This window comes from Mastigoproctus giganteus, chromosome 6, assembly GCF_048544385.1.
Source record: "Mastigoproctus giganteus isolate SK-2022 chromosome 6, ASM4854438v1, whole genome shotgun sequence".
Taxonomy (NCBI): Eukaryota; Metazoa; Arthropoda; class Arachnida; order Uropygi; family Thelyphonidae; genus Mastigoproctus; species Mastigoproctus giganteus.
In genome coordinates, this window is record NC_143580.1 from 36480288 (window position 1) to 36496559 (window position 16272).

Genomic DNA, 16272 nt, shown 5'->3' on the forward strand with positions numbered 1-16272 from the left:
CTTTCAGGATGACTCTGCTCCTTGTCATTGGGCGAAAAGTGTAAGTAGGCACTTCTGTAGTTACTTTAGCTTCATTTCTGCATTAGAGATTCGACAGTAATGTGTTTACATTTGTTACAAGTGAAAAAATTGTTGGAAGAACGGCCCATTATAACTCTTAGCTGGTGAGGAAACAGCCCAGCCCAGACCTAAATCCTATAGAGAACTGTTGGCATCGTGTGGAATCTGCAGTTGCCAGAAAGAAACCAAAGACCCTTCATGAACTTCAGGAAGCCATAATTCTTGTTTGGAACCATGAAATATCATTGATAATGTTTATAAATTGATTTTGTCAATGCTTCAACTGTGTGCTGCTGTCATCAGGGCCAAAGGAGGTTAAACTAAATATTAATTTGCACCTGGTGAACCTTTCATTTGTCTTCCATTTAAAATGATAAACTGAAGCAAATTGAGGGCTTCTGATAACATTTCAGCCATAATTGTCGTGTTTACCAAAACTGTTGTATAAAGGGTGCAAATGCTCATTTTAAAATATTTTGAGAGCACATGTCAAATATTACTTATCTTTGCCTTAACTATTAATAAATATCTTTTGTTTATATTTCTATTTGTGATAAAAAAAAAAAAAAGAGGTAAACTGCAGCCATTATCAACCCCACTGCAGGATGGAAGCCTCCTCAACATTTCATGCTGAGGGACATGGACCATAATCTACCACACTGGTCCAGTGTGGGTTGGCAGATCGACCGTATTTAGCAGTCAGGTGCTTGAACCCCAGTCTACTCAAAGAGCGTGTGCTACTGCACTCCTGCTCCTGACCACTCCGCTACGGAGGCCTGTGATGCTAGTCATTAATGTAACATACCATCACGAAAAAGGGTTAGAAATGTGAAATTCCTAGGTGATGCACTTTCTTTGAGCACCAGTGTATATCAATTGCCTATACTTAGTATCAGCAACATGATGCAAGAAAAAAGACTATACAACACTAGTCAAAAAAAAAAAAAAAAAAACTGTCCCTATCTTTTAATATTTTTTTTGTTCAGTCCTTCTTTAAATTAATTCCAACAATCATTTATTCTCTGGCTAAATACAAATTTCTGCACATCTACTCTAAAACCACCTTGCTGACTAAAAAGGTCTTGTTTTCCAGCCTGAAACTGTTCCATTTGGTGTCTTCTTGTTAAATAAAGCTTATTTATGTACTATACAATGAAATGTTACTTTATGTTCATTGTGTAGTATACAGGCAAGAAATACGGAAATACTGTGCTTTAGTTACGTAATTCTGTCTTACTTTGCATTTTCCTATCAGTAATGTAAAAAATAATAATAATAAACAAATAAAATCTTAGTTGGGTTTGTAACTCCAAATATAATTTTATGACCCTCACTTTGGCAAATTTTGATTTCAATAATAAACATTTAATTTATATTTCCTTTTTATGCATATTTATATTCCACTGCATTATGTGTTATATAATTATGAATTATGTTAAATAAAAAGGGCTCTCAAATTTTTTGGAAGCATGTAAAGGTTATATTATAATTATAAAGTAGAAAACTATTAGAAACAATTAAATACAGTCCATTCCCGTTATTTGGGACACGTCGGGACTAGTGCATTTTGGCCCGATTAAGCAGCTGCCCCAATTATCCGAAGTTTCACGTAAATAGTTAAAAATACAATGTACACCCCCCCCCCCCCTTTACAATTGGTTCACTGTACAATCAAATCACGTTATGATGGAGTCACCATAGTAAAGTACCATTCACTATACGATGTGCAGTAAGCGCCGGTCATTGTGATCATGTTTGTGAATTGAATTTTAATTCTATTAAACAGCGATTCTAATTAGTGAAAATAGGAAGAATATTATCCACAGGCTATAAAAGCAAAGATATATTAAGCACAAATTTACCCTTTATTACCTTACCAGTTAAAAAATTAAATGATATGTGAAAATCAGAAGAATATACGTTATAATCGGAATAATTAATACATTTCTGTTCACTGACATTTGTGGGTGGGGGTTAAAATTTAAAACAGTAAAAAGATAAGCAATCAATAACAAAGAACACGGCACACACAAATTGCAAGTAACACAAAATGCGGAAGTGAGAACAGAGAAACGAGTTACAAAGCTTTAAAAATAGGAATGAAGAGAAGATCTGAAAATTAATTTTTTTATGTGATTGAAGATTTCATGGAAGTGTAAACACATTTCACCATAATAACCCACAGAATTCTAGCTGTCGGTATTATCGCAAATTTAGTAAGATCGAGTTTACTGTCTGTTTATGATAGATTTCACTTACAGAAAAGCCCAATAAACAGCTTTTCTGTTAGTGAATAAATAAATAAATGACTGCTAATTGTTTTTATAGTTTTATGGTTGTGACCTCCAGAATTTCGACCAAACCACGGTACCGTCGGAGACGATCGTAGGGTAAACTCCAGTGCCACGGTCTCCTGCCCCAATTAAACTTCATGCTGTCCCAATTAAGCAAAGTAAACCCTGCCTATCTTCTTGATTGGTTTCTATTTTTTAAGATTTGTCCCAAATAAATGGCTTCCCCCGATTAACCGGTGGCCCAAATAACCAGAATCCACTGTATATGGTTTAGCAGGATGCCAGTTACTAGATTGTCTTGTAAATTTTAGAGATTTATATATATATGTTTACATATATTTATGTATCACACGCACACACACACATATATATGTGTGATTATCTTTATTTTGTAGAGTCTCCTGGATCTGAAGGATAGATTTGACCACTTTTTATATCATTCCTTCAGTGCTGATAGATATTTTAAACAGATGATTGCTGGAGATTTTGAATATTTTCTTAATCTTAATCCCAAGTCACCAGAATATCTTTCTTTGTTTATAGATGATAAATTAAAAAAAGGTGTAAAGGGGGTAAGTATGCAATTAATAATATTTTAGTAATGGTTCTTTGTTTAGTTAAAGAATTTTAATTTTTTTCATCCTGTCCCAAGACATTAGTCTTGTAATTTTCTATACTATATATACTAATAAAATTCCAAAAAAATAGGCTTGTTCCTTAAATACAGTTAATGCCATCGATAATTTCTTTAAAAAAAATTATGTTGACTGGTTAGTATTATTCACAAATTATTAAATGATTATTTTGAAGTTGTTTAATTAGATGTTAATATCTTGTGATCTTGAATTGCCTCTCGTAATGGTTGGGAATTTTAACTCCCCACCCATCCACCCAAACTAATCTCAGAAAACACCTAAAAAAATTCTAACAATGTATATGGCTTGCCACATGTTACTTTTTTTGTGAGGACTGGGCTTAATACTTAATTTTTTGGGAAGTTCCAAAGTCCTCTTCAATTGTGGCTGTAATTGGGCAGTCCCAGGTGGAGGGAGTAAGGTGCCCCCCATGAGAAGTTATTCTAGGTTTTTCAGCATACACAACATGCAAATTACCCCCCCCCCACACACACACACACATACATACATACATACACGTGGGCTTTCTATAAACCAAAGTTTCAAAATATATCACTACACATCAAGCCATGATGTCCGGAAAAAGAAGAGTATAGATAAATTATTTTAGTGTTATTAGCTTTCAGTTGTCTTTGTTCGGTTTTATGATTCCTTTATATCCTATATACATAACTGATTTTATTAAAGGTTTTTTTTTTTTTTTATTTGCTGTTTATTTGGTTGACTTAAGAAAATTTGTGAGATATTTTGTTTGTTAGCAACCTTACTGTTATGTGTTTGGGTGTTTTGTTTTCTCTGTGAATGGCAAGGTCTTGTTGCATACTGAATCTGTTCCTTCTTGATGGTGAAGGAGCACTGCTCAAAAGAGAGCAGTTCTGAGTTGAGCTGGTATTGTTATTAGTTGAATTGTTTGGTAGAATTTAAAAGGGAGATGTTTATAAATAGAAATTGATGTTGTGTGTGCACTTTTCATTTTATGCAAAACATTATTTATTTATTATTATTATTTTTATTTATTTATTTATTTTTTTTTTTTTTGTACAACCCATTTTTAAATAAAGAGATTATGATGGCATACCATGATTAAAAAATGATAAACCATTCTCTTCTGTTTGCAATATTATTAATTTTATTAATATTGAGTATTAATAATTCTCATTTTAAAATGATAGTAAACAAGTGTTTCTCAGAATAGTAATTCAGTGTGTTCCATTGATATAACTATTCTCTGTTTGCAGATGACAGAACAAGAAATTGAACAAGTTTTAGATAAGACAATGGTTTTATTTAGATATTTACAAGAAAAAGATGTATTTGAACGCTACTATAAACAACATTTAGCAAAGCGTTTGTTGCTCAATAAGAGTGTGTCAGATGACTCTGAAAAAAATATGATATCCAAGTTAAAGGTAAGTCACTACTTTACTTTATTTTTGATTACGAAAAACATCATTGATAACACTGGTCTGCTGTGGATTTCTTGTTTTACATTCTCATGTGTTTTCTAGTAAATAATGTATACTGAATCCAACAGTAATATTCATATGTAATATATTGTTTTGTAGCCCCTTACGTGTGAAATAGTCATAATAAATTTATTTCTATTATTTTTAATAACAGAAATGAAATATAAAATAAATTATATAAAGTAATGTATTTTATATAAAATTAACTACACTGCATCCTTGATAAACTGCATCTAGTTATACAGTGGTTTCAGATATAATGCAAGTATGATCACATTCCCCAAGAGAAATGTAATAAAAAAAAAATTCTCTGGCAAAACTTGAATTTCACAATAGAAATCAGCAAAAACAAATAGTATTCCTCGCAGAGTGGAACCAATATTGTGGTGGTTTCCAAAGTGTGGACCACTGAGCTATTCCATTCTCTTCTGCAGTATATATTATCCTCAACTAGATACTTACATTTTTATAAACAATGGTGGTCATCCAAGGGGTGTTACTACAAATGTTCAGTTTGGTAATTTTCTTGGTGATTTTAATGTTCACAACTCCAGCTGGTCAAGATGCTGATGCTTTTGCAATTACTAATGACCTCTCACAGATTGTTCATTTACCTACCAGAATACTGGACAATCCTAACCATACAACCAACATACTTGATCTTTTTCTCACAAACAACCCTTCTAAGTACACGGTCAAAGTGAGTGGTCCTTTAGGCACCTCAGATCACAACTTGGTGATTGTCTCTTCGCCTTTATCTCATGGCTGTTCCCAACCTAGTGTTGTTTGGAATTACAAAAATGCAAAATGGGATGACATGCAATATTTCCTTTCTTCTTTTCCTTGGTCAGATTACTGTTTCAAAACTTCTGATGTCAACGTTTGCTCAGATCGTGTCAGTGAAATTATTCTTGCAGGAATGGAATCCTTTATTCCACACTCAACCAAATCTCATCCTTTATCTAAACTTTGGCTTTTCAATAAATATGCTAAGGCTGTTCAAGAGAATGTTGCATATCGTAATTAGCTTGTTTCCAATTCTTCAGTTTCAATTTCTGCCTACACTAAAGCTTGCAACAATTGTAAAGTAGTTATTAATCAGTCCAAACTAGGTTTTGAACAGGCTAAGGGTAGAAAACTTGCTTCTTGCTGTAATGGTAGCCGAGCATTCTGGTCTCTTGCCAAAGCTATTGGCCGCAACTTTTTCCCAACCCTGCTCCCACCTTTGCAAAACCAGATGGTTCTATTGTCGCTTCAGCCAAGGATAAAGCTGACCTGCTAGCATCTCATTTTTCTTCCAACTCTTGTATTAACACCTTCCACCATTCCCAGCACGCTCCATTCAATGCCTCCTGTGGTCTTTCGTCAAAAGGATGTCAGAAGGATTTTGACGAATCTTGATGCTAAGAAAGCTCCAGGTCGTGATGGTTCTCAAAACCTGTGCTCCTGAACTGACTCCTGTTTTTTGCCACCTTTTTTCATTTTCTTATTCCAAAGGTGTTTTTCCTTCTACCTTGAAAATTTGCTCGTATCCAGCGAGTTCCTTAAAAAGGGTGACAAATCCCTGCCATCCAATTATTGTCGCATTGCAGTTACTTCTACTCTTTCTAAAGTAATGGAGAAATCAATTGAACACCAACTCTTAAACTATCTAGAAACGTTCTGTCTGATCAATGATCGCCAGTATGGATTCCATCAGTGTTGATCCACTGGTGATATTCTGGCTTATGTTACCCATTTATGGACAAATTCGATGGAAGGGTTTGCCGAAACACAAGCAGTTGATATATCAAAGGCTTTCAATCGTGTTTGGCATGAAGGTCTTCTAAACAGGCCTCCATCTTATGGTTTGCCAATGTTTTTTGTAATTGGTTATCCAGTTTTCTCTCTGACTGCTCACTGGGAGTGATGGTAGATGGCTGACTTCTAACTTCTCCACTAATGCTGGTGTCCCCCCAAGGTTCAGTTCTTTCCTCCACTCTTTTTCTCTTGTATATTAATGACCTCCTTCCATTGACCAGAAATCCTATCCATAGTTTTGCTGATGATAGCACATTGCATCTCACTTTCCATTTTGATAAACCTCACCCTGCTCAATCAGCTTCAACTTCTCAACTTCTGAAATATCTGCTACCAATTTCTTAAATGCCGATCTCCAGGTAGTTCTCCAGTGCGGCAAAGACAACTTAGTTGGTTTCAATCTTTATGAAACTCAGTCCTGTCTTATATATCGCAAAAAGGATTCTTCTGCTCCTATTCTTATTTTTGGTGACACTCCAATTTCTAGGCAAGATGATATATCTTATTTGGGGATTACCCTGACTTCTAATCTCTCTTGGCACAAACACAAAATATTGCTTCCTCTGCATCTAAAAAAAACTTGGTTTTCTCTTTTGCTCTCAGCGTTGCTTTTCTTCCAAACAGCTTTTCACTCTGTACAAATCGCCCTACCATGGAATATTGTTCCTGCATCTGGAGCAGTGCCCCCAAAACCTCTCTCAAGCTTCTAGATTCCATTCAGAAGACGGCAGTAAGGTTAATTAATGACTCATCTCTTACAGAGTCTCTCCACTCTCTGTCTCATAATGTTCTGCTTCATGCCTTTTCTACAGATACTTCCATGGGCACTGTTCTTCTGAATTGGCTTCTATAATTCCCCTCTCTCTCTTTCAAAACAGTCCGAACATGTGCCATCACCAGCCAACATCCATTTACTGTCCAATTTCAAACTCACACAACCAACTTTTCATCTTCCTCGTTTATTCATTCAGCTGCCATTTTTGGAACACCCTTCATACATATTTCCTGAAAATTACAGTCTACAGAAGTTCGTGTTTAATGTCAACAAATTTTTTTAGTTTTCTCAACCTCCAACCCATGCACGGTACTAAGTACTCTAAGTTCTAATACCTCTCGTGTTTGGGGTTTTCATAAAAAAAAAAGTTTCTTCCTGGTCTCACCTTAGAGATGCAATAAAAAATACACCAGTGAAATGTTATTTGTACATGGGCCATTTGGAAAACTAAATTCTCTCTGAGAATCTACTATTTTTCAGTTGTTGCAATGTGGTTATAAAATAAGTTTCCATATTTAGAAGATCCTAGTGTCAAAATAGTTGGAGTTAATGCTGTGAAAATCGGTGGGTATGGGGAAGCGATTTGTAGAAGAAAAAAAATTAGTTCGAATTTACACCACCAGGTGGAAAAGGTTCTGCACATATGTAAAAGTTTTAATTTACTTTGAGACACGCTGGTTACGCAAATGATATCCTGTTAGATAAAAGCAGAAAGGCCAATGCCACCGTCAATAACCATTATGGCTCTTACAAAAAAAGCATCATGCTCTTAGTAAAGCTGCTACCAGAATAAGAGTAACTCTAATGCAGCACTATGTGAATATCCGAAACTTAAAAAGGTTTGCATAAAGGACCTTTGACATCAGTGGGACTTCTAAAACTAATAAAGAAATTTGAAACAACCAGGGATTTAGGTGTTAATTCCAGGCATGGGGACGACCATGTATCGAAATCGAGGTAGTGGTGGTTGCAATGGCCTCCAGTTCAGAATGCGAAACGCTAGTAGTCAGTAGTGCCAGAGGTGTGCCAAGAGACTTGAACCTCCCTTGGTCTACTGTACATAAAGTGCTTCGAATAATTTTACGCTGGCTTCCGTACAAGATTCACGTATTGCAAGAACTAAAGCAATGGTTTTCAACCTTTTTTTAATAACGGCACCCCAAAGTAATTTATTTTATTTTGCGTCACCCCTAAGTAATTTATTTTATTTTGCGTCACCCCTACTCAATTTTCTGCCTGTTAGATCCGATTCTGTCTCTGTGTATATCTGTATATATATATATATATATATTAAAAATATATATGTTATATGATATTTATAACAATAATATAATTATAAAAATTATATTTCGTAATACAAATTATATATATATATATATATATATATATATACAGTATATAATTTTATTCTTTATACAGAGGTACTAAGTAAACATCAATTATAAATCACCACAAAATTAAAAAGATACTCTACACTTTTTTATAATGAAATAAACATATAAATTAAAAAATAATAATAAGTTTAAGTAACTTAAACCCAAATTACGTGACACCTCTGGAATGTTAAGCACCCGGGGTTGAAAACCACTGAACTAAAGTCTTGTGATCAGCAACAATGAATAGACTTTGCACCGATTTCTGGCTCACATGGAACTTGGTGATACATAGGCGGCTCGAATGATCTGTTGGTCTGATGAGGCACATTTCGCTCTTCATGGGGCTGTAAATGCAAAAAAACTGCTGAATACGGGGAACTTTTTGTCCATCTGCTGTGCATGAAAGACCACTACAAAGTCCATATGTTGCGGTATGGTATGGATTCACAGCAGAGTTTATAATCAGACCATTTTTCTTTGAAGAGTCTACACCTCATGACCCCTTAAAATGTACTGCAGCTAGTGCATGGTATTGTGTTCTTCTAAGAGCTCACGCTATTCCCGCTTTGCAAGAAAGGCAATGCTTGGCAACTGTAGTGTTCATTCAAGATGGTGCCCCTCCTCCATGTTGGTCAACAAGTGAAGGAACTGTTCCGTTCAATATTCGGAAATGGCCACATCATTTCTAGAGGCTTTCTGCAGTTCTGACCAGCCTGATCAGCAGTTATCAATCCCTGTGATTTCTGGCTATGGGGATACCTGAAAGGCAGAGTTTACCGTGGTGGCATACAGATGCTTGTCAGTTTGAAAGCAAGCATTAAACAGCATGTAGCCAACATCCCCAATGAGATGCTATGTGAAACTGTGTCGCACGCAGTCCTCTGTTTTCAGAATGTCATCTCAAGTGAAGAAAAGCACATAGAACAAAATCTGTAAATTTCCAAGTTCTGATATTAAAATCTAGTCCTCAGTTAAGTATTCCATCTCATGTTTACAGTGCCAATTTCTTCCCTAGTGTCGGAAATTTGAACTAATTATTTTTCTTCTACATATCACTTACCCATACCCTAAATGACATACCTACCGATTTACACAGCGCTATCTCTAACTGTTTTGACACTAGGGTCTCCTGAATAGAGAAACTTATTTTATAACCACCCGGTATATATAGACACAGTTATAAATTTTCGTGAACAACAAAAATTTTTAACTGAATTTTTGTTGTTTAAAATCGGCTTTCAGGTGGGAAAAACTTCTAAAGGCATAACTCATGGTGTGCTTGAATTGGCAAACAGTTATGGGATGTATTTCCCCTTTAATTTTCTAACATGAATATAAAATGACTACAAGATAGTAGTAGTAGTGGTATGTGATGCAAGAAAGCAAGTGTATAAGCTTATGCAGCATCAGCCAAAAAAAAAAAAATCACACCATTCCCTCCAAATGCCTGTCCAGTTCCTCCTTAAATTTATTTAACCTGTCGACTTCCACAACAACAGATGGAAGTTTGTTCCATCAATTAACCACCCACTGGCTAAAGGCAAATTTCCGCACAGCTATTCTGCATGTCTTTTCTTAATTGGAATTTATGCCCCCTTAGGTTCGTAATCTGAAAAAATGGAAGGATACCATCAGAATTCAGCGTGCTCAACCCATTCAAGGCCTTATACACCTCAATCAGATCACCTCGCAGGTGCCTAGTCTCCAGCCACTGCAATTTGCAGAACTTAAGCCTCTCTTGGTAAGAGGAACCCTTCATTCCCCTCACCAATCTTGTTGCCCTTCTCTGTACACGCTCAAGTAAATCTACATCCTTCCTAAAATGAGACCTCCAGACCTGTATTCAGTACTCAAGGCGTGGCCTGACCATTGCCTTATACAGAGGGACAATCACCTCCTTTTCCCTGCTTGCAAAATTCCTATATATCATTGACAAAACCCCATGACCTGTCCTGGCAGCCTGTCTGCATTGCTCAGAAAACTTCATATCTGACTGCACAATTTTTTTACACCCAGGTCTTTTTCATTTTCTACCACCTTAAATGTAGTACCACACAGTTGGTATGTTTCTCTAGGGTGACTTCTACCCATATGCAGTACTTTGCGTTTGTCAGTTGCCACTTCAGTTAAACTTCAGTTGCCACTTCTTAGCCCATCTGCCCAAATTATCTAGATCCTGTTGCAGTAGCACACTGCCATTACTGTCATTAACAACCCTGCCAACCTTTGAATCATCTGCAAACTTCGACATTAAGCCTGATATACCTTCATCAATATCATTGCTAAATAGAAAAAACAACAGTGGACCTAACACCGAACCCTGTGGGAATCCACTAATAACATTAGTCCACGAAGAGCAGCACCCATTGATTACCACCCTCTGTCTTCTCCCACTTAACCATCCTTTTATCTATTGTAGCAACTTACCCTTAATACCATTCTGCTCCAGTTTGTACAATAGTCTTCCATGCGCAACAGTGTCAAAAGCTTTCCTGAAATCCAAATATATGATATCAAAATTATTTTTTGCATCCAGTTCCTTTGTAATCACATCATAATATCCTATCAAATTTGTAAGACAAGACTTTCCCTTAACAAACCCATGCTGTGTCTGAATTATTGCTGCAGTCTTGTCTAGATGATCCTGCAATGCATCTTTAACCAGTGACTCCATTATTTTACCCGGAACGGAAGTTAAACTAACTGGTCTGTAATTACTCGTGTCACCCTTCGATCCCCCTTTGTGAATTGGAGAACATTTTCACATCTCCAGTCCGTGGGAACCTCCCCTGAGTCCAAGGATGCTCTCATAATTATGGCTAAGGGTTTGCTTAGTTGCTTTGCTGCCTCCTTTAATATAACTGGATAGATCCCATCCACCCCAGGTGCTTTTCTTATGTTTAACTTCAACAATTTCTCCTCCACTTTGCTTTCAGTTATTACAAAATCATTAAGTATCCTGCTACAATTTGATAACCTTCTGCCATTTTCAAACCTTAATAATTCCTCATGTGTGAATGTAGATGCGAAATACTCATTCATTTTGTTTGCTATCTGAGCAGGATCATCAACAGTCGAACCATCGATGTCAAGTGGACCAATCAGATTCATCCCCTTCCTTTTAGAGTTTATATAAGTAAAGAAATCCTTGCTGTTTTTCTTAGCATCTTTTGCCAAGGATTTCTCGTAATCTGCCTTCGCCTGTCTATCCTCCTTTGTGACCTGATTACAGACTAGCTTATATCTGCCATAGGCTTCTGGGTCGCTTGATAATTTATATGCATCCCATGTATTTTTCTTCTCTGTTACGAGTCTCATTAGTTCATTTGATAACCATTTAGGCCTAAACCTTGAACAATATTTCTTAATAGGTATGAAACTTTTAGTAGCATCCACGATTAATTCCTTGAATGCTTCTCACTTAAAATTTACTGTTGGTAACATCGTCAGTTGATCCCACTGTACAGAATTTAAAAACTGTCGGAGACCACTGTACTCACCTTTACGGGAGCAAAAACCCTTTCCTTTACCCCTGATGGTAATTAAATCTTTAAGTAAATCCCACATCAGTACACTGTGATCACTGCCACCTAGTGGTTCCTTTATCTGCAAATTCTTAATACATGAATGATCACTGCTGATAACCAGATCAAGAGTATTACTTTCTCTAGTTGCCTCTCGAACATGCTGCTGCAGAAAACAATCATCCAATAAATCCACAAAAGTCTGACTAGTGTGTGAGTGACCAACCCACAAGTTCCAGTCAATATCTGGGAAGTTAAAATCCCCCATTATAAGACATTCCGATTTACTAGCCCACTCTATTTCTCTGTACAATTGTTCATTGTACTCATTCGAGTCATTAGGCCTATAACACACTCCCACTCTTATTTTTGCTTTCGCAGTGCGTATGTCACACCAAACTGACTCAACAGTGCACTGTTCATCTATATCAACTGGATGCACTTCTTTTGATTTTATGTTTTTCTTAATTAACAGCATAACACCTCCTCCTCTATCCTTTCTGTACACATCATACTCCCCAAATTCCAGTTCTGCATTCCTTATATCTGTGTGACACCACGTCTCTGCTATCCCAACAATATCCGCCTTTGATGTCTTGACTAACACTTCAAATCCATCAAATTTATTTACTATACTTCTAGCATTGGTATACATGCAAGCATACATGCTCCTACTCCTATTCCTAGTTACCCTAACACATCCCATATACCCACCTATTTCAGGATTACTGCCATCCGTCCCTGAAACCCCCCAACACCCCACGCTCCAGGTCGCTACTTATTCTAATAGAAGTTGTGCAAGAATCACCTTTACTGCTACTGTTAAACTATTAGTCCTTGTATCCCCCCAAGCTATCAGTTTTCCGATCCACCTAACACTGCCTCGATAGCATCAGCAAATATTTTTGCACCCTTTCTATTTAAATGTATCCCATCCCTATAGAAGCAGTCTCTCCTGTTAACAAGTACAGTCCAGGCTGAAAAAAATTCTACCCCTTGAACCTTGCACATTCTTTCCAGGGCCGAAATGATCGACAAGGCTCTCATCATATACTCCCTTCTATCGTGTCTGGGCAGAATTGCAGACACTTTCAAATTCAACCCTAATTCACGGCTTTTTTTCATCAGCGACCTGTACAAGTAATTCTGCCGGTTTCCTACTCCTAATATCATTAGTGCCAACGTGTACAACTATATCACCTTTTGTGCCCTTAAAAGATGATATCCGCTCTACAACGTCATCAGCCTTTGCCCCTGGCAGACATACCCTGGTCCTGTTCCACCTATCCTTTTTACAAAGCATGTTACCCGTTTCCCTTTTCATGTTTTTTTTTTTTTAGTTTTAGTTTTAATATTTTGTCATAAGTTGGGAAAATGGACTAAATGTTTATAAAATTTATAAACACCTAAACGTTTGTTGGTGTTTATATGTTGCTGCTACTAACTGTAGTTGGTGTTCTCCATAATTATACTGCTGTGCTGTGAAATTCACTTGTGTTTATAACCAGGAATAGTACATCCTTTAAGGCGGGGAAGTCATCCATAAGCTAGTCTAGATGTAGTTCTGCTGTGTTACTCTGATTCTATGGAAAATAATTTACAAGATACTGGCTTTCACCAATGAGATTTCCAGCAATACCTTAATTGTAGAACTCAAGCGGTACCCGTTGGGGGGGTTGTACCCTCATGCATGGCCACTCAGGTACAAGTGGCCTTTAGAATATGGGTCTGAGTTGTTGCTTATTTCTTATTTATGCAATATACTGTAAATTGGATTACCTCTAAACATATCTCATTTGGAAGCATGGGATTGCTATAAGAAATGAAGAATTTCGAAATTTTATATTTTAGATATACAAAGTATTGCTGTTTAGTATTTTTATTTTTAAGAAATTAAAATAAAACTATGTGAAAAGTGCATTACGATTTTTAACTGAATTTTTGTTGTTTAAAATCAATGATAAAAGCATCTTTCAGGTGGAAAAAACTTCTAAAGGCATAACACATAGTGTGCTTGAATTGGGAAACAATTTGTACATGTTTATAAACATTTTAGTCCATTTTCTCCACTTATGACAAAATATTAAAACTAAAACTAAAAAAGAAAAAAAAAACAACACATGAAATGAAATTTGCTTATATAATAATGCTTGTTTAGTAGGTCATCTTGTAGTCATTCTATATTCATGTTAGAAAATTGAAGGGGGAAAACTTATATAATTTACTTAAGAGATAATTTATCTATCAATTTACTTCTAGTGCTATCTCTGTTTTTCATTAAAAATTTTATTTGTTGTTATAACATTCTTTGCTTACAAAATAGGTGTTAAAGTTTCCCCCAACGTTATATTGAGGTTGCACTGTATGTTATATAGTATGTGATATATATAAAAGTAAAGTAAATTAGAATGATAATTAAAAATTTATGTGATATATATTATATATATAATGTATTAATAATAAATGGTAGTAGAAAATGGTTACAATTATATTTATATAGATGGTTTATGGACCAGGCACTGCTATATATGGCAGAAAGAACCGAATGATCATAATGGAGTATAGGTAAGTAGAAAGCGAAAAAGAAAATGGGGACAAGCTAACAGAATCGGAAATTGAAATTACAGGAAAACCCGGAAGGTACGTGAAAAATAGAAATAATAAAATAAAAAGATGTATTTAATGCTGTAGATCCCATGATTTCCACCTCTTTGTCAAGGGTCAACCATTGAAGGCACAGGAAAGACAGCAAGAAGGAAGGCCTCTGTTTCTGAAATGAAATAGATGTAGCACGTGGTTGAAACAGCTAAGACATTGAATTTTGAATTAAGCAGTTGTGGAAGTAGGCAAGGGTAATGCTAATGTATATTTCATGGCTCTCCCGACAGAGAAAGGGAAAAGGAGAAAAAATAAAGAAAGATAAAAAAATAACTTACTGGAACACTAAAACAGGAGTCATGCCGGTATACTGACAGTGGAGAGAGGGGGGGCTCCGTGCTGTTGTGAGTGTCTCTCTCCACTGTCACTATATTGGCACGACTCCTATTTTGGTATTCCAGTAAGTTATTTTCTTATCTTTTATTTATTTTTTCTCCTTTTCCCTTTCTCCGTTGGGTGAGCCATGAAATATACATTAGCGTTACCCTTGCTTACTGCTACTTCTTGACTTTACTTCCACTACCACTTAATTCAAAATTCAGTATGCCTTCACCTTCAACCGTGTGCTACCTATATTTCATGTCAGAAACAGAGACCTTACTTCTTGCTGTCTTTCCTGTACTTCGACGGTTGACCCTTGACGAAGACGTTTAAATCATGGGATCTACGGCATTAAGTACTTCCTTTTATTTTATTATTTCTATTTTTCATGTACCTTCCGGGTTTTCCCGTAATTTTAATTTTTAGTTCTATTATCTTGTCCATATCTCTTCTTCACTTTCTACTTACCTATATTATATATTATGTACACTGGTGTTCAAAGAAAGTGCATCACCTAAGAATTTTGCATTTCTAATCCAGTTTTTGCGATGGTATTTTACATTAATGACAAATAGAAGTACACATCACAAATAGAAATACAGGCAGTTCTCACTTTTACGAGTTCCCGGGTTTATGATTTTTTTTTATTTTTTCCCCCCCAAGTATCAACAAAATCGAAAATATGAACATTAATTGCAAAAACTGAATGTTAAACATTCATAAATACCGCATTTTAAACCACGCACATAGCTATATAATACTGTATACCCTGCTTTATGATATTAATCCATTACCATCATATCAAGAAAATATTGTAATGTGAACCCGATAACACATTGTTTTTTTGTAATTCATTCCACAACCTCGGAAGTTCAAATTTTCGCTATATAGCTCCCTAAGAGGTTGTTTTTATAGCGTAAATTGTATTAGTTACCAATTCAAATCATTGAACGCACCACTCTTTCATCGTTATCATATGTTATAAGAACCAATTTTGAACAGCTTTGTGATATTTTTCTAAAACACATTTCTGGAAGTCACGACCATAAAACAATAAAAACAATTTGCACTTTCCAGTTTATTCTGCTGCTGCAAGCAATTAAAACGGGTAGTAAACTCCATGTTATTGCATTTGTGAAAATACCGATAGCTGGAATTGTGTGGGTTTTTATGTTCTTATGGTGAAATGTGTTTGCCCTTTACTGAAATCTTCAATCGTATAAAAAACCGAAATGAATTTTCAGAATCTTCTCTTCGTTCCTTTTTTTTTTTTTTTTATGCTTCGTATACTTGTTACTCCGTGCAAATTGTGTTAGTTGCAATTTGTGCGTTACGTTAAAAAATGCTTATGCATGTTATTGAA

The 16272-nt window shown here is 35.7% G+C and overlaps 1 protein-coding gene across 1 annotated transcript in view; it reads left to right on the forward strand.

The window, feature by feature from the left end:
- Cul3 (cullin 3) overlaps nucleotides 1–16272 on the forward strand; it is a 344806-nt gene that overhangs the window by 201828 nt on the left and 126706 nt on the right. Inside the window, exons 9-10 of the mRNA XM_090375913.1 lie at nucleotides 2750–2926; nucleotides 4228–4398. Of these exons, the coding sequence (XP_090232039.1) occupies nucleotides 2750–2926; nucleotides 4228–4398 (348 nt within the window). The remainder of the gene's footprint in view (nucleotides 1–2749; nucleotides 2927–4227; nucleotides 4399–16272) is intronic.